General features: G+C 40.7%; 2 protein-coding genes across 3 annotated transcripts; both read left to right on the forward strand.

Moving 5' to 3' along the window:
• The first annotated feature begins 998 nt into the window (after positions 1-998).
• LOC105932649 (protocadherin beta-16) lies at positions 999-15,242 on the forward strand. 2 transcript variants are annotated; one of them, XM_036130034.1, is made up of 2 exons: positions 999-3,815; positions 14,418-15,242. In XM_036130034.1, exons 1-2 carry the CDS (start codon positions 1,428-1,430, stop codon positions 14,487-14,489), a joined length of 2,460 nt encoding a protein of 819 aa, XP_035985927.1. In that variant the 5' UTR covers positions 999-1,427; the 3' UTR covers positions 14,490-15,242. The 2 variants fall into 2 exon arrangements, with proteins under 2 accessions (XP_035985927.1, XP_035985926.1); XM_036130033.1 differs by lacking the exon at positions 999-3,815 and having other exon boundaries at positions 11,563-15,194.
• On the forward strand, positions 7,135-10,163 carry LOC118559358 (protocadherin beta-16-like). The gene is given in 2 exon segments (XM_036130032.1): positions 7,135-9,164; positions 9,166-10,163. Coding segments are annotated over 2 exon segments (2,463 nt in total). The 5' UTR covers positions 7,135-7,475; the 3' UTR covers positions 9,940-10,163.
• Positions 15,243-15,475: the final 233 nt, after the last annotated feature.

Below are 15,475 nucleotides of genomic sequence, written 5' to 3' on the forward strand. Positions count from 1 at the left end.
GCACATTTTACCTTGCTGATTCTGATTCACATTTTACCAACTGATTCTGATTAAAACTAATTTTTGAAATAAATTATTTTGTGTATTTTTTTTACATAACATTTGCCATTGCTAATGGCATACACAGTAATCTAGCATACTTTAATTAAATAAATCAATTCAAGGTAAAATGTAAGAGTCTATATTTAGGTTATATAGAGCCTGATCTATTTGTACCAGAGATTTTCTTACCTTTTAGAGAAATGTCACTTGGGGTAAAACTCCCCCTGCAACCCTGATTTACATTTGTTTAGCTCACAGCATTTTCATTTACATGTTAAAGCCTCCCCTAGAATTAGGAGGAGGGGGGTCATGGGGGGACAACTCCCAAGGTAGGCCCACGTCAATTTCTGACAATTCACGGCAGTTTTCGGTGTTGCCTGCAAATTACCGTGAACAGCCGTTAACCTGAACTTCCACGACAATCTACAGTGCCGCATAGTGACGAAAATCTCACTTTTCATGCAGTGGATATATCCACGTGACGGTAATTTCACTGGCTACAGTCTCCACATGTCGCAATGAGCGGCTAAACTGATTGGTCTGAGCAACGTACCTCGGAACTGGAGGAGGGAGGGTTTTGAGAAATGAGCAATGGTGAATAACATTGGCTCTGGAGAAAATGTGGATTAACACAGTTGGTCAAAAGAGATGTCAATCAAAGGAGGAGAGCTTAGATGGCCATCTTGAAACAAGAGTTATAATAGAAGTCTAGGGTAAGAACCACACGGCTTTGAAATCAAAAGTATGTTCCGATGGATCACCGGTGACACAGAGACGCAATTACTTAAAAAAATATATTAAGTGATGTTTTCCTCTTTTTTGTATTGTAAATGTGACTTAATTGTCTAGGGAAAGTTGTTTTTTTCTTGTTGCCCCCCTAAAGAGGGGTACAGTCCGCCACTTTATAAAATGTTTTCTCTTATATGATAAAAAGTTGGTTATAATTCTCACTTCATCAACATCTAATCGCATTTTCTCTTCGGAAGCTTTTTGTTACAAGCGGTTTTTCATATATACATCATATCGATTCCTCATATGCTTTTCAACGTTTGATAATTTTTTTCTTTTATTTCCCGGCTTCTTTAATCATCCCACATTTGTGTAGTACAATATATCCAGCTCTTATGGCCGCTATTGGCCAGTGAGTGTCAGCAGTAAGGCGGCTCCCCGCCGTTCCTCCCCCGTGATCCTTTTTCTTTTGAGGACGACAGACATGCACCGCGAATGTGCGGGCGCTTGACGTTGCGATATCCACTAAAACGTAACTGGGGAATATCTTAAATGCGTTGTAATCGCCAGGGCAAGGATTTTATTGTAGCTCTCTCGGGGATCAGGATATACAACTTCACTGGGATTTATTCTGAAGGGAAAAGACGAAGAGAACAATGGGGAGGAGGACGGTGCCGTTGTTTCTCTCATTCCTCTCCTTCTGTTTGGCGGCTGGCCAGGTCAGCTATTCCATTCCCGAGGAATTGCCAAAAGGATCATTAATCGGTAACATCGCCCGAGATTTGGGACTGGAAAATAAAAGGTTATCATCGGGAAAAGCTCGAATTTTTACTGGAGACAACACGAATTACGTCGAGCTGAAGAGAGAACGGGGAGTCCTCCTTGTCAAAGAGAAAATAGACAGGGAGCTGCTCTGTGGGCAGACGACGCCTTGCGCTCTGCATTTTCAGGTCATTCTGGAAAATCCCATGGAGCTGTACAGCGTCGCTGTTGAAATCGCCGACATTAATGACAACGCCCCGCTATTTGAAAAATCGGACATGAAATTTAAGATAAGCGAGTCTGCAGTCATAGGAGCTAAATTCTTGTTAGAGCGAGCCATAGATCCCGATGTTGGCGTGAACGGTCTTCAGAGTTATTTCCTTACAAAAACAGAACATTTCGTTTTGAAGTTGAAAGATCAACCTGACGGTGAAAAGACTGTTGAAATGATTTTACAAAAGCCTCTCGATAGAGAGAAAATAGAGGAGATATTTTTGGTGTTAACTGCAGTGGACGGAGGACAACCGCAACTATCTGGCACGGCAAAAATACATGTTACAGTGCTTGATGCTAATGACAATGCGCCAGTTTTTACTAAATCCCTTTATAAAGCTACTATTCCAGAAAATGCCTCTAAGGGTACTGTTGTAATCAGAGTCAGTGCCTCTGATGCTGATAAAGGACTAAATTCAAACTTAATTTATTCTATCTCTAACACAGCAGCAGACATACGGGATTTGTTCACAATGAATGAATCAAATGGCGATCTAATATTGACTGGCAGCATTGATTATGAAAAAGCCCGTTACTATCAAATACATGTCCAAGCAAGTGATGAAGGAGGATTGACAGATTCCTGTAAAGTGACTGTTGATGTTATGGATATTAATGACAACAAGCCAGTTATTAATATAATATCACCAAATAACGTAATCGCAGAAGACTCTAAACCAGCCACAGTTGTGACCATGGTAAATGTTCAGGATTTAGATTCAGGGGAAAACGGAAAAGTTCACTGTGCTATTGATGAACATATTCCCTTTGCGTTAAAATCAGCAACAAATGGTTTCTTTAACCTTGTGACAGACAGTGAATTAGACAGAGAGATGGCCTCAGAGTATAACATCACAGTGACCTGCTCTGATGAAGGAGTCCCCTCCCTCTCCAGCAGCGTCACTCTCACCTTGCAGATCTCTGATGTGAATGACAATGCTCCTGTCTTTGAGAGGAGCTCCTATGAGGCCTACATTATAGAAAACAACACACCAGGTCTCTCTATATTCACAGTGAAAGCCACAGATGCTGACTGGAACCAGAATGCCCGTGTTTCTTACATACTGGAGGACTCCTCTGTTAACGGAGTACCAGTCTCCTCATATGTGTCCGTTAGTGCTGATAGTGGAGTCATACATGCAGTGCGCTCTTTTGACTACGAGCAGATCAAAGATTTCCAGTTCTGCATCAAAGCGCAGGATGGAGGCTCTCCTCCACTCAGCAGCAACGTGACTGTGAAAATGCTGATCCAGGACCAGAACGATAACCCTCCTCAGGTTCTGTACCCGGTCCAGACTGGTGGCTCTGTGGTAGCTGAAATGGTGCCTCGTTCAGCAGATGTGGGCTACCTGGTGACCAAAGTGGTGGCTGTTGATGTGGACTCTGGACAAAACGCCTGGCTCTCCTATAAACTGCAGAAAGCCACAGACAGGGCGCTGTTTGAAGTGGGCTCACAGAATGGAGAAATAAGAACAATCCGTCAGGTGACTGATAAAGATGCTGTGAAACAGAGACTGACTGTGATAGTGGAGGACAACGGGCAGCCCTCTCGCTCAGCTACAGTCATTGTTAACGTGGCGGTGGCGGACAGCTTCCCTGAAGTGTTGTCCGAGTTCACTGACTTTCCTCACGATAAGGAGTACAATGACAACCTGACTTTTTACCTGGTCTTGGCTCTGGCTGTGGTCTCCTTCCTCTTCATCACGTGTTTAGTGGTTATTATATCAGTCAAGATCTACAGATGGAGACAGTCTCGCATCCTGTATCACTCCAACCTCCCTGTGATTCCATATTATCCTCCACGTTACTCAGACACTTTGGGAACAGGGACTCTGCCACACGTGTACAACTACGAGGTGTGCAGAACCACTGACTCCAGAAAGAGTGACAATAAGTTTGGAGGAGCTGGTGGTCAGAACGTGTTGATAATGGATCCCAGTTCTACAGGAACCATGCAGCGGATACAGAGCGAGAAGAGCATCCTGGATGAACCTGACTCTCCTCTAGAGGTTAGAATGCTTGTTTCAATAAAATATTCATAAACTCTATTCTTGATAAGTAACTCACTTTGCTTATAATGATGGGAGTGTTTTTTTTTTATATATTTCATATGGGTCATCTCTACAATATTTGTGTATGTTCTCAGAAGATGCGTATTAATTCACTTTCTTGATTCTTCTTTGGTAAGAAAGAACAGTTTTAGCAGTGTTTGAATATCCTCCTATGAGTACAATCAATGATGTGACTGATCCTCTGTTTTAAGTTCAGGACCATGGACAGAAATATTAGCAGAGGCATTCAGGGCCCAGAGCCAAATTCTTATCTGGGTATTGAAAAGTGGCAGAGCCGGAAAGGTTTCATATGGCCAGACTGAGACCACTACACAGTGAGGGTTTGCTGAAAACTGATCTTAGGTTTGTTTTTTGCTTTTTTTTGGTAGACGGTGGCATAGTTCTTTGTCACACTCGTATTACATGGAAGACTCATAGATAACTTGTAGACACAAGATTGCCAATAATACACAAAACCTTGCTCCAAAAAGAGCATCAACTTTCATGTTAGTATATTATCAATGTGGATAATCCATCACGGTATTTTCATGGTCAATTTATGGATAATTTTCTTATAAGTAAAACGTTGAACAGTTTTTAGTAGCATCTTAGACATATTTTTGTCATATTGTGGAAGGAAAGTCACATGTCACCATGTTTAACAAAAGCCATCCAACCTTTATACAGGCAGTGACTGCAAATTACAGTCACTGTGGTACATGCTTTTTTGTGTATTTATAAACAAAAGAAAGAAAGTTCTGAAACAGTAGATACATTTGTCTCTTTAGTTGTGATGCACAGAAAACATTATCAACAGCAAAATAATTTACAGAACTGGTAAACTAAAATTTAAATATCAAATATTAACAATCTCAGCAGCAACACATTATCAAAGTTCTCCATTTGGTTTGAGATTTCAGAAGGATTAAATTGTGCTCTGTTTCTAAGTTGTTGCATTCTTGGTAGCTCTGACCTGCAATGTTTCAGTTTCTGTTGCCTCAAAAACTGGATAACTTTTATGTTTGTCTCAAATATCAACTTGGTATTTTTTGCCGCACTAACAATTGTTCAGAGAATTTTTTATAGTTTTTGGTACCAAGCTTTTGCACTCATCTATTGACGAAAAGAAAGCAAGACAATCAAATATATAAAAAGAAACTAAGCGTTTGCATATTGCGATACTGTACTTGTCAAAGATTCTTTCTTTGTTCTCACACTGTTTCCAGGCTAACATAGAACTAATGTGTGTATCAGACTTGGTATGTAAATCATCAATTTTTAATCATAGCCTTTTCCTAAAACTGATTCTGCATTTAGAAGTGTAAAATTTCTGCAGGCATCAGAGCAAACCACATCCTTGCTTTGTGAGTGTCCATCCATGTATGATGTGTACACCACAAGGCCCTGAAATTTCTTTGCCTGTCCCCCATGACAGTCTCTGGAAAAACACGTAGCTGGACTGGCTCTTCACTTCCAGAGTTCTAAAAGAGAAAAAAACAAATAGAAGTTTTTCAATCATGTTATACATATATACATATATGGTAAAGGTTGTGGGCACTTTGTAATCGGCCCAACTCCACAGCTGTGTCCTTGTTCTAAATGATTTAGTTTATCTATACATAGACATGGGATATTTTAAATAGTTATTCTTATTTCTTGATTGCATCTAAATAGCTAAAATATGTTATTCAAATTTTGTCATTAAATGCTAACAGATTAAAGTAACAGCTCAGGAAATCGATTTGTAGCTTGTGACGGCCGAACAGTAACCTACCTTGAAATTCACATTGCATAGAAGCCTGGGGATCTCCTCCATCATGACTGTCCCTATCAAGTTGATCATCTGTTTATTGAGATAGAAAAGTTAAAATTTTGCATGCAACATTTTAAGAGAAGTGCCTTAATTTCCACCCATGCAGAATATCTTAAATTCCTTGGCTAATTATATAAGGCAGGTAGATGACTTCACCTCTATATTTACTTCTCTGGAGAACACCTTGTGAACGTTCCCCATTACCTGATCCAGTTTCAACCTGCATCTCCTGCTCTTGACCACATCCCTTCCCATTACTGCTCGATGCACCACTACTGAAGTAATATCTAATCTTTCTTCATTTTACCTGATAATGAAAACATATCTTACAATTATAAGCAGGCATTTCAGACATTACTCTGCAATACTTTATCATTTTAGCAACATCAGCGCTGATGCATGCCGATGAATCCCAGAGCATTACTGCATTTACTGTAGACTATTCATCCAAATCATGGATAGTTTTCTCTTTTGATCATAATCATATTTATATTTAGGACAGAGAGGTCAGATGGTTCGAAAATATTTGTGTTATCAAATATTGAAAATAGAAACTTAAATAAGTCCCATCCACTTATGTCAGCTCAGAGACTAGTTATGAATAAACAAGCATACACTCATAACATGCCCTTCAGTATTGCACTTAGGATCACTAAACATAACACGTCACTTAATGTTGTCTCTTTTGTTCTTTTGCAGACAGCCATTTTTGTTATTTCAATTTGAGATGGGAAACTTTTCAAGCATAGTATAGAAACATCCGTTTTTAACTTTACCTCAGAGCCTGAGCTCTACTGCAGCAGGAGAAAACTGGGGAGAAAATGTCTCATGCTCCATGAAAACCACCTGTAGCCACCGCCATCACGTGAATGTGATTGAACAAGAACTGCTTCTATTATAATCGTGTTAGTGGTTAACATTCAGCGTGAGAGTATTATTGCTGCCACCATTTGGTTTGGAGGGTGATTGCTTATTTCGGCAGCGCCGTCTGTTAATCACGTCACGTCTCCATGGGTAAAAAAAAGTCGCTTGTCTGGGCTGCTTGCGGGGGAGGCCAGATCAAGGATTGGCTGATGGTGGCCATCCCTGACCCGCAACTTTTGCTCCACCGCTAATATTTAAGTCCCATATTTCAAATACTAATGATTTGTTGTGAGTTATTTTGTTAGAAACTGAATTATGTTGTTAAAATTCGTTTTAACATCATTTAGATTACACGTTGTGAACTGTTGTTCGAGTTTCCTTCATTGTCCTGGATTTTATTTTATTTTATTTTTTAAATTTTTTGCTGATCCCTCAGTGCTACCTAGATCTTATACTTTTTATGTATTTTGTTGATATATGTCTATTTGAAACCTGTTCATAAATCTAAATATTATTGCTAGAAAATACAACACTACCTGCAGTGGTTTGGGAGCATAATGTCCTTTCTAAATTGCTTTTTAAATATGTTATACGAGCTTTCAAACCTCAGAGCCAGAGGTAGAGTTGATGTGTAATGTTCTGCAATTTTATGGTTTCGACTCTGAGGGCCGCTGTTGACCAGCGTGCTGCTGAATAAGGGTGTGCGTGTGGTTCCACCACCCTTACAATATCCTCACTAGATGAAGGGAGCGCAGCAGTCGAACATCGGACGGCTTTGCTGGAGCAGGATTATATATAAAAAAGGATAAATGTTTCTTCAACATTTTCTTTTTATTCAGTACATGACCGAGTTCTTAACCTGAGGCTGGAAATCAATTAAGTGGCGCATTTTTCCCCATAAAACACGTCAAGCTCAAAGGGGAAAACGGAAAAAAGGAACAATGAATCGGTCGGTATTGTTTTTCATCTCTCTCATTTTTCTGGACTCCGTAGTCGGGCAGGCCAGCTACTCTGTTCCAGAGGAAATGCCCAAAGGATCTTTAATTGGAAATATCGCTCATGATTTAGGATTAGACACTAGACGTTTGGTGTCCGGTAAAGCGACGATTTTTAACAGAAACAGCGCGGAGCACGTCGAGCTGAACAGAGAGAGAGGAGTGCTCCTAGTCAGAGAGCGGATCGACAGAGAGGCGCTCTGTACAGAGACCACGGTTTGTGCTTTAGATTTTCAGGTTATTCTGGAGAATCCGATGGAGTTTTACACAGTCACCATACAGATTACAGATATTAATGATAATGCACCGACATTTGAAAAGGATGAGATGAAATTTAAAATTAGTGAATCCGCAATAAATGGTGCAAAATTTGTGTTAGAAAGGGCGGTGGATCATGACGTTGGAATTAATGATCTCCAGGATTACCTGCTTAAACCATCAGACCACTTTGCTTTGAAACTGCACAGTAATGCAAATGGGCAGAAAAATGTGGAGATGGTGTTACAGAAGCCTTTAGACAGAGAGAAACAGGAGCAGCTAAATCTGGTGTTGACAGCTGTAGATGGAGGAGAGCCACAGATGTCAGGGACGATGCTGATCGTTATCACAGTCTTAGATGTGAATGATAATGCTCCTGTTTTTACACAGAAAACATATAAAGCTATTGTTACCGAAAATTCCCCAAAAGGAACAGTCGTGGCCACAGTTAAAGCCTCAGATGCAGATGAAGGTCCCAACAGTAAAATAACATATTCAATCACAAACACGTTAGATAACGTCAGAAAAGTGTTTAACATCAACGAGGAAAATGGACAAATTACATTAATTGAAAATATTGACTTTGAAAAATCAAAGCATTTTCAAATAAATTTGCTTGCCAGTGACAATGGGGGACTAACAGATTCCTCAAAATTGATTGTCGATGTGCAAGACGTAAACGACAACAAACCTGAAATTAGGATCATGTCAAAGTCAAATGTAATAGCTGAGGATTCTAAACTTGATACAGTTGTTACAATGATAAATATAGAAGATTTGGACAATGGAAAAAACGGGGACGTGAAATGCTTTGTTACAGAATATGTACCTTTCATTTTAAAATCATCAAGAAACAACTTCTATAGTTTAGTGACAGACAGTGAATTAGACAGAGAGATGGCCTCTGAGTATAACATCACAGTGACCTGCTCTGATGAAGGAGTCCCCTCCCTCTCCAGCAGCATCACTCTCACCTTGCAGATCTCTGATGTGAATGACAACGCTCCTGTCTTTGAGAGGAGCTCCTATGAGGCCTATATTGTAGAAAACAACACACCAGGTCTCTCTATATTCACAGTGAAAGCCACAGATGCTGACTGGAACCAGAATGCCCGTGTTTCTTACATACTGGAGGACTCCTCTGTTAACGGAGTACCAGTCTCCTCATATGTGTCCGTTAGTGCTGATAGTGGAGTCATCCATGCAGTGCGCTCTTTTGACTACGAGCAGATCAAAGATTTCCAGTTCCGCATCAAAGCGCAGGATGGAGGCTCTCCTCCACTCAGCAGCAATGTGACTGTGAAAATGCTGATCCAGGACCAGAACGATAACCCTCCTCAGGTTCTGTACCCGGTCCAGACTGGTGGCTCTGTGGTAGGCTGAAATGGTGCCTCGTTCAGCAGATGTGGGCTACCTGGTGACTAAAGTGGTGGCTGTAGATGTGGACTCTGGACAGAACGCCTGGCTCTCCTATAAACTGCAGAAAGCCACAGACAGGGCGCTGTTTGAAGTGGGCTCACAGAATGGAGAAATAAGAACAATCCGTCAGGTGACTGATAAAGATGCTGTGAAACAGAGACTGACTGTGATAGTGGAGGACAACGGGCAGCCCTCTCGTTCAGCTACAGTCATTGTTAACGTGGCGGTGGCGGACAGCTTCCCTGAAGTGCTGTCCGAGTTCACTGACTTTCCTCACGATAAGGAGTACAATGACAACCTGACTTTTTACCTGGTCTTGGCTCTGGCTGTGGTCTCCTTCCTCTTCATCACGTGTTTAGTGGTTATTATATCAGTCAAGATCTACAGATGGAGACAGTCTCGCATCCTGTATCACTCCAACCTCCCTGTGATTCCATATTATCCTCCACGTTACTCAGACACTTTGGGAACAGGGACTCTGCCACACGTGTACAACTACGAGGTGTGCAGGACCACTGACTCCAGAAAGAGTGACAATAAGTTTGGAGGAGCTGGTGGTCAGAACGTGTTGATAATGGACCCCAGTTCTACAGGAACCATGCAGCGGATACAGAGTGAGAAGAGCATCCTGGATGAACCTGACTCTCCTATAGAGGTTAGAAATATTTGTTTAACTTTAATTTATGTCATGAAATATTTAATATGCTATTACCATAAGTTGATGAAAACTTAAAATGCTTTGTGTTTCTATTAGCAAACTATGAGATGTTTTTGTCAGCAGATTGTAGAAAGTTTGAAGAAAGATAAGAAATAAAAAATGTGATGATAGGGCTAATGTGATTATTACGCAGCCCGGCAAGTGTTAGCATGTTAAATAAAGCAGGTGCTCATGCTTTACCAAACTGTGCACTCCGTTTTGCAATCTGTTCACACAGTTTACTCTGTGACATCTGCCAGACCACGGCACCTGCGTCTTAGTATCAAGTTAGCATAATTTTTTTTGTACGTAGATACCTGATTTTAAAGAATCTGGGTGATTACAAACAGTGATTAAATTATTTGTGAATAGTGACCATCATCACAATACTGTTTTCTATTACCATGAAGTTACAGTTAAGTTCTTTTCAAAAATGAAAGCTTTGTTAAAATGTTTTTTGATCAAATTGAATAATCAAGCTAAAATATAAAGTCAAGTTCTCAAATGTTAATAGAAAACACAATTTTTCTGAATTTTATAAAAGTTTTTTTTCTGATTTAGTTGGAACAATAAAAAGGATAAGACATAGTCGTTTTTAAAGAAATGTTTTTTTCCCAGAAAACTACAAAAAGAAATTCATCTATTAAGAACACAGTTGTCACAGCTGACTAGTCATTTAAAAGCACTGAAGACACTTCCAGATGTTCCACTACTCCTTTTTCAAGGTCATGAGTTCTCATGTTAATGCGCCTCTCACATGGGTCACACAGCAACTTAGATAATTGTGACTGTACATCGAGATTTCGAGGGGCTTTTATTTTGAAATTCCACGTCAGATCTTAGTGACTTTTGATGAGCAGCATCTGGAGGTGTTCTATTGTCATCCTAAAGTTAAAGTAGTGACTGGAAACACAGTTTTGGTTTAATAACCACTTAGGTAAAATAAATGGGCATTCTTAAATGAGGAGCATCTAATTAACCACGTAAAACAGTGACTAAAAAAACTGAACCATTCTCATATATCCATATTCAGAGGAGGACATAAGGCATTTAAAAAAAAAAACAGAGGGGTAACGATGATAATCCCAGGTAATAAACGCTAAACACATCGCCTTTATTTTGAAAGGTCCACGCCAGCTTTGCTACCGTATTTCATGGTGAACCCAGTGAGTGCTGGTTTGACGGCCGTTTTTATATCGGAGGCTGTATCGACTTCAGTGAATTAACGTAGGAGGTGAGAGCCATGCGTCCAAACTCTTGACAGTCGTCACTAAGTAATCTGCATGCATGGATTGCCAAATAGAGCACACAGTTGATCAATCTTTGCGCAGAGAGATTGCAAAACCGAGCGCACGGTGGAGTAAAGTGTGAGCACGGATTTCCATCCGCTTTGTTTTTTTGTTTTTTTTTTAACCCGCTGACACTTGTCGGGCTCCGTAGTTTCTTGACCCTTTGATCGTTTTTTTAGGTAAATATCTCCTCCGCTTTCTCTGTGCGTTCTACAATACTGTCAACAATCTTACGGGATTTTTCTCAATTTTACCACTATTATTTATTTGTTTGTTGGTCTAAATTCAGAACCACAGATAAATGTATTAGACTTCATCGCCGGCTTAAGCTAAGTTTTTTATCTATGTCTTTGTTATATGTATCTTTCTCATACATCACCGCAGTGGCAGTTTTAATTACTTTTCACCATTATTGTGATTGATAATTCACGTGGATTTGATGCGCAATCCGTAATATAAATATAAAATCCAAGCGCCTATATTTCATTTAGCAGTGAACTGGATGCTGCCTCTCTGCAGTTTGGTTCTGTGGGCTCTGAGCGCCGCTGTTGAATTAAAGATTGTAGACCCAGTGAGTGTGTGAAGCTGCTGCACCTCCTTTGTAACATCGCCATAATACAAAGAGAACCCGACAGGAAAGCTGTCGAACATTTCTGGAGGAGGACGGCTGTTTGAGGAGGAGGAAAAAAACTCAGGGTGTGTTATCTCTCATTACGGATTTCTCCGCTGGGAAGGATTTATGAAAACTCGTTTGGATTTGACGTTGGAAGATTAAAAAAATATATTTTTTTGTGGATCTGGAGACCGGGCTTCATCGGCTGAAAATCGGAGCAAACAATGCAGCGGCCGTTCGTGCTGGCGTTTTTCTCTCTCATTCTCCTCGACTCGGTGATCGCGCAAATAAGCTACTCTATCCCGGAGGAAATGCCGAAGGGCTCGTTGGTGGGAAATGTTGCACAAGATTTGGGTTTAGACACCAAGCGTTTGATATCAGGGAAAGCAAAGATTCACTCCAGGAACAGCGCGGAGTACGTGGAGCTGAACAGAGAAAGAGGAGTGCTCCTCGTTAAGGAGGAAATCGACAGAGAGGCGCTGTGTTCAGAGACCACGGTTTGTGCTTTAGATTTCCAGGTTATTCTGGAGAATCCTATTGAGTTTTATACTGTTACTGTCCAGATTACAGATATTAATGACAATGCACCAACATTTGAAAAAAGCGAGATCCATTTTAAAATAAGTGAATCAGCAACCCCAGGAGCAAAATTTGTGTTAAAAATGGCGGAGGATCATGATGTGGGAATAAATGGGATTCAAAAATACGAATTAAAGCCTAGTGATAATTTTGCTCTGAAGCTCCAAAATAATCTCCATGATAACAAAAATGTGGAAATGGTGTTACAGAAGCCTCTAGACAGGGAGAAACAGGAGCAGATAAATCTGGTGTTAATGGCTGTAGATGGAGGAGAGCCACAGATGTCAGGAACGATGCTGATTGTTGTTACAGTTTTAGACGCCAATGACAATGCTCCTGTTTTTACGCAGCAAACGTATAAGGCAGCAATTACTGAAAACTCACCAGCAGGCAGCATTATTGCTTCTGTTACAGCATCAGATGCAGATCAAGGCTCTAATGGTAAAATTACATATTCTATCACAAATACACAAGCAAATGTTAGGAAAATATTTGAAGTAAACAAAGATAGTGGTGAGGTGTCTCTAATTGGAAATGTTGACTTTGAAAAGAATAGGCGCTTCGAAATTATTGTGGGTGCTACTGATGAGGGAGGACTAACTGATTCTTGTAAGCTGGTGGTTGAAGTGCAAGATGTAAATGACAATAAGCCTGAAATTAGTATAATGTCAAAGTCAAATGTGATATCAGAAGATGTTGAACTGAATACAATTGTTACAGTGATAAATATTGAGGACATGGACTCTGGAGAAAATGGGAATGTTAAATGCTTCATAAATGAAAATATGCCATTTATTCTAAAGTCGTCAACAAATAATTTCTTCAGTTTAGTGACAGACAGTGAATTAGACAGAGAGATGGCCTCTGAGTATAACATCACAGTGACCTGCTCTGATGAAGGAGTCCCCTCCCTCTCCAGCAGCGTCACTCTCACCTTGCAGATCTCTGATGTGAATGACAACGCTCCTGTCTTTGAGAGGAGCTCCTATGAGGCCTACATTGTAGAAAACAACACACCAGGTCTCTCTATATTCACAGTGAAAGCCACAGATGCTGACTGGAACCAGAATGCCCGTGTTTCTTACATACTGGAGGACTCCTCTGTTAACGGAGTACCAGTCTCCTCATATGTGTCCGTTAGTGCTGATAGTGGAGTCATCCATGCAGTGCGCTCTTTTGACTACGAGCAGATCAAAGATTTCCAGTTCCACATCAAAGCGCAGGATGGAGGCTCTCCTCCACTCAGCAGCAACGTGACTGTGAAAATGCTGATCCAGGACCAGAATGATAACCCTCCTCAGGTTCTGTACCCGGTCCAGACTGGTGGCTCTGTGGTGGCTGAAATGGTGCCTCGTTCAGCAGATGTGGGCTACCTGGTGACTAAAGTGGTGGCTGTAGATGTGGACTCTGGACAGAACGCCTGGCTCTCCTATAAACTGCAGAAAGCCACAGACAGGGCGCTGTTTGAAGTGGGCTCACAGAATGGAGAAATAAGAACAATCCGTCAGGTGACTGATAAAGATGCTGTGAAACAGAGACTGACTGTGATAGTGGAGGACAACGGGCAGCCCTCTCGTTCAGCTACAGTCATTGTTAACGTGGCGGTGGCCGACAGCTTCCCTGAAGTGCTGTCCGAGTTCACTGACTTTCCTCACGATAAGGACTACAATGACAACCTGACTTTTTACTTGGTCTTGGCTCTGGCTGTGGTCTCCTTCCTCTTCATCACGTGTTTAGTGGTTATTATATCAGTCAAGATCTACAGATGGAGACAGTCTCGCATCCTGTATCACTCCAACCTCCCTGTGATTCCATATTATCCTCCACGTTACTCAGACACTTTGGGAACAGGGACTCTGCCACACGTGTACAACTACGAGGTGTGCAGGACCACTGACTCCAGAAAGAGTGACAATAAGTTTGGAGGAGCTGGTGGTCAGAACGTGTTGATAATGGACCCCAGTTCTACAGGAACCATGCAGCGGATACAGAGTGAGAAGAGCATCCTGGATGAACCTGACTCTCCTATAGAGGTTAGACAACATTTTATTCATTTATACTGTGTGGGTGTGTCTGGAGGATGGGGGGGAGTAACATGTTTTTAGATTTATTTTCTTCTGCTATTCGTTGTGCTCTGGTCTCAAGTGGAAATGTAATCACTTATTAGTCAAACTGTCAAACCGAAATTACTTATTATTCTAAGATTAGCAAGTGTGGCTGGTCCCTCGCACCCCAGTCACAGACTATTTCAGTCACTTCCCTCTGGCAGGAGGCTGCGGTCCATCAGGACCACAACTTCACGCCACCAGAACAGTTTTTTCCCATCTGCTACCAGTCTTATGAACAAGGCCAAGAGCCACCCGTAAAACTGGACACTCTCTCTCTCGCCCGTTTAGGACTTACAAGCTTCTGCGTTACATTGACGCACAGTTTGCTGAGTGTATACAGCTTCCGTGTATACATCCTTTTTACTTCTTATTTTACTGTACTCTTATTTTTCGTCTGCATCATCAACATCAAATCAAATTCCTTGTAAGTGCAAACCTATTTGGCGATTAAACTTGATTATGATGATTCTGACGATACAAAGAATTTCTGGGGTGGATTTTGTGAAACCAAGTATGCACTTGTAATTAGTTGGCGTGTGCAGAAATGTTCGGCTGGTTTTTGGATTGATTTCATATATTTATTTAAAGTTATCCTTTTTAGGATTTGGAACTGTCTTTATTTGCAAGGTTTTGCGGTCTATCACCTCTAGTTGTGGATTTCAGAACCATGGAGAGATACACATATAGTGCCTTGCAAAAGTATCAACCTATCTTGGCTTTTTACTTATTTTGTTACATTTCAACATAAACTTTAACTGTTTTTTAATCTTAATCAATGTGATGGATTGTGGAAATAGTCCATGTTGGTTAAATAAAATGAAAAATATAACAAAAAAAAAAAAACATTTAAAATACAATAAAGTAAAATAGAACCTGAAAAATTGCATGCATATGTAGCGACTTCATTTGTTAGGAAGCCCTTAAAATGTTCTGGTGCAATCAATCGCCTTAAAAAGTCACAGAATTAGTAAATTGGTGTCTAC

This window comes from Fundulus heteroclitus, unplaced genomic scaffold (assembly GCF_011125445.2).
Source record: "Fundulus heteroclitus isolate FHET01 unplaced genomic scaffold, MU-UCD_Fhet_4.1 scaffold_279, whole genome shotgun sequence".
In the NCBI taxonomy this organism is placed as follows: Eukaryota; Metazoa; Chordata; class Actinopteri; order Cyprinodontiformes; family Fundulidae; genus Fundulus; species Fundulus heteroclitus.

Coding starts and splice junctions, on each gene's coding strand:
- LOC105932649 (XM_036130034.1), top strand. CDS start 1,428: ATGGGGAGGAGGACGGTGCCGTTGTTTCTCTCATTCCTCTCCTTCTGT. Junction 3,816..14,417: donor AACCTGACTCTCCTCTAGAG/GTTAGAATGCTT, acceptor TCTCCTATAGAG/GTTAGACAACATTTTATTCA.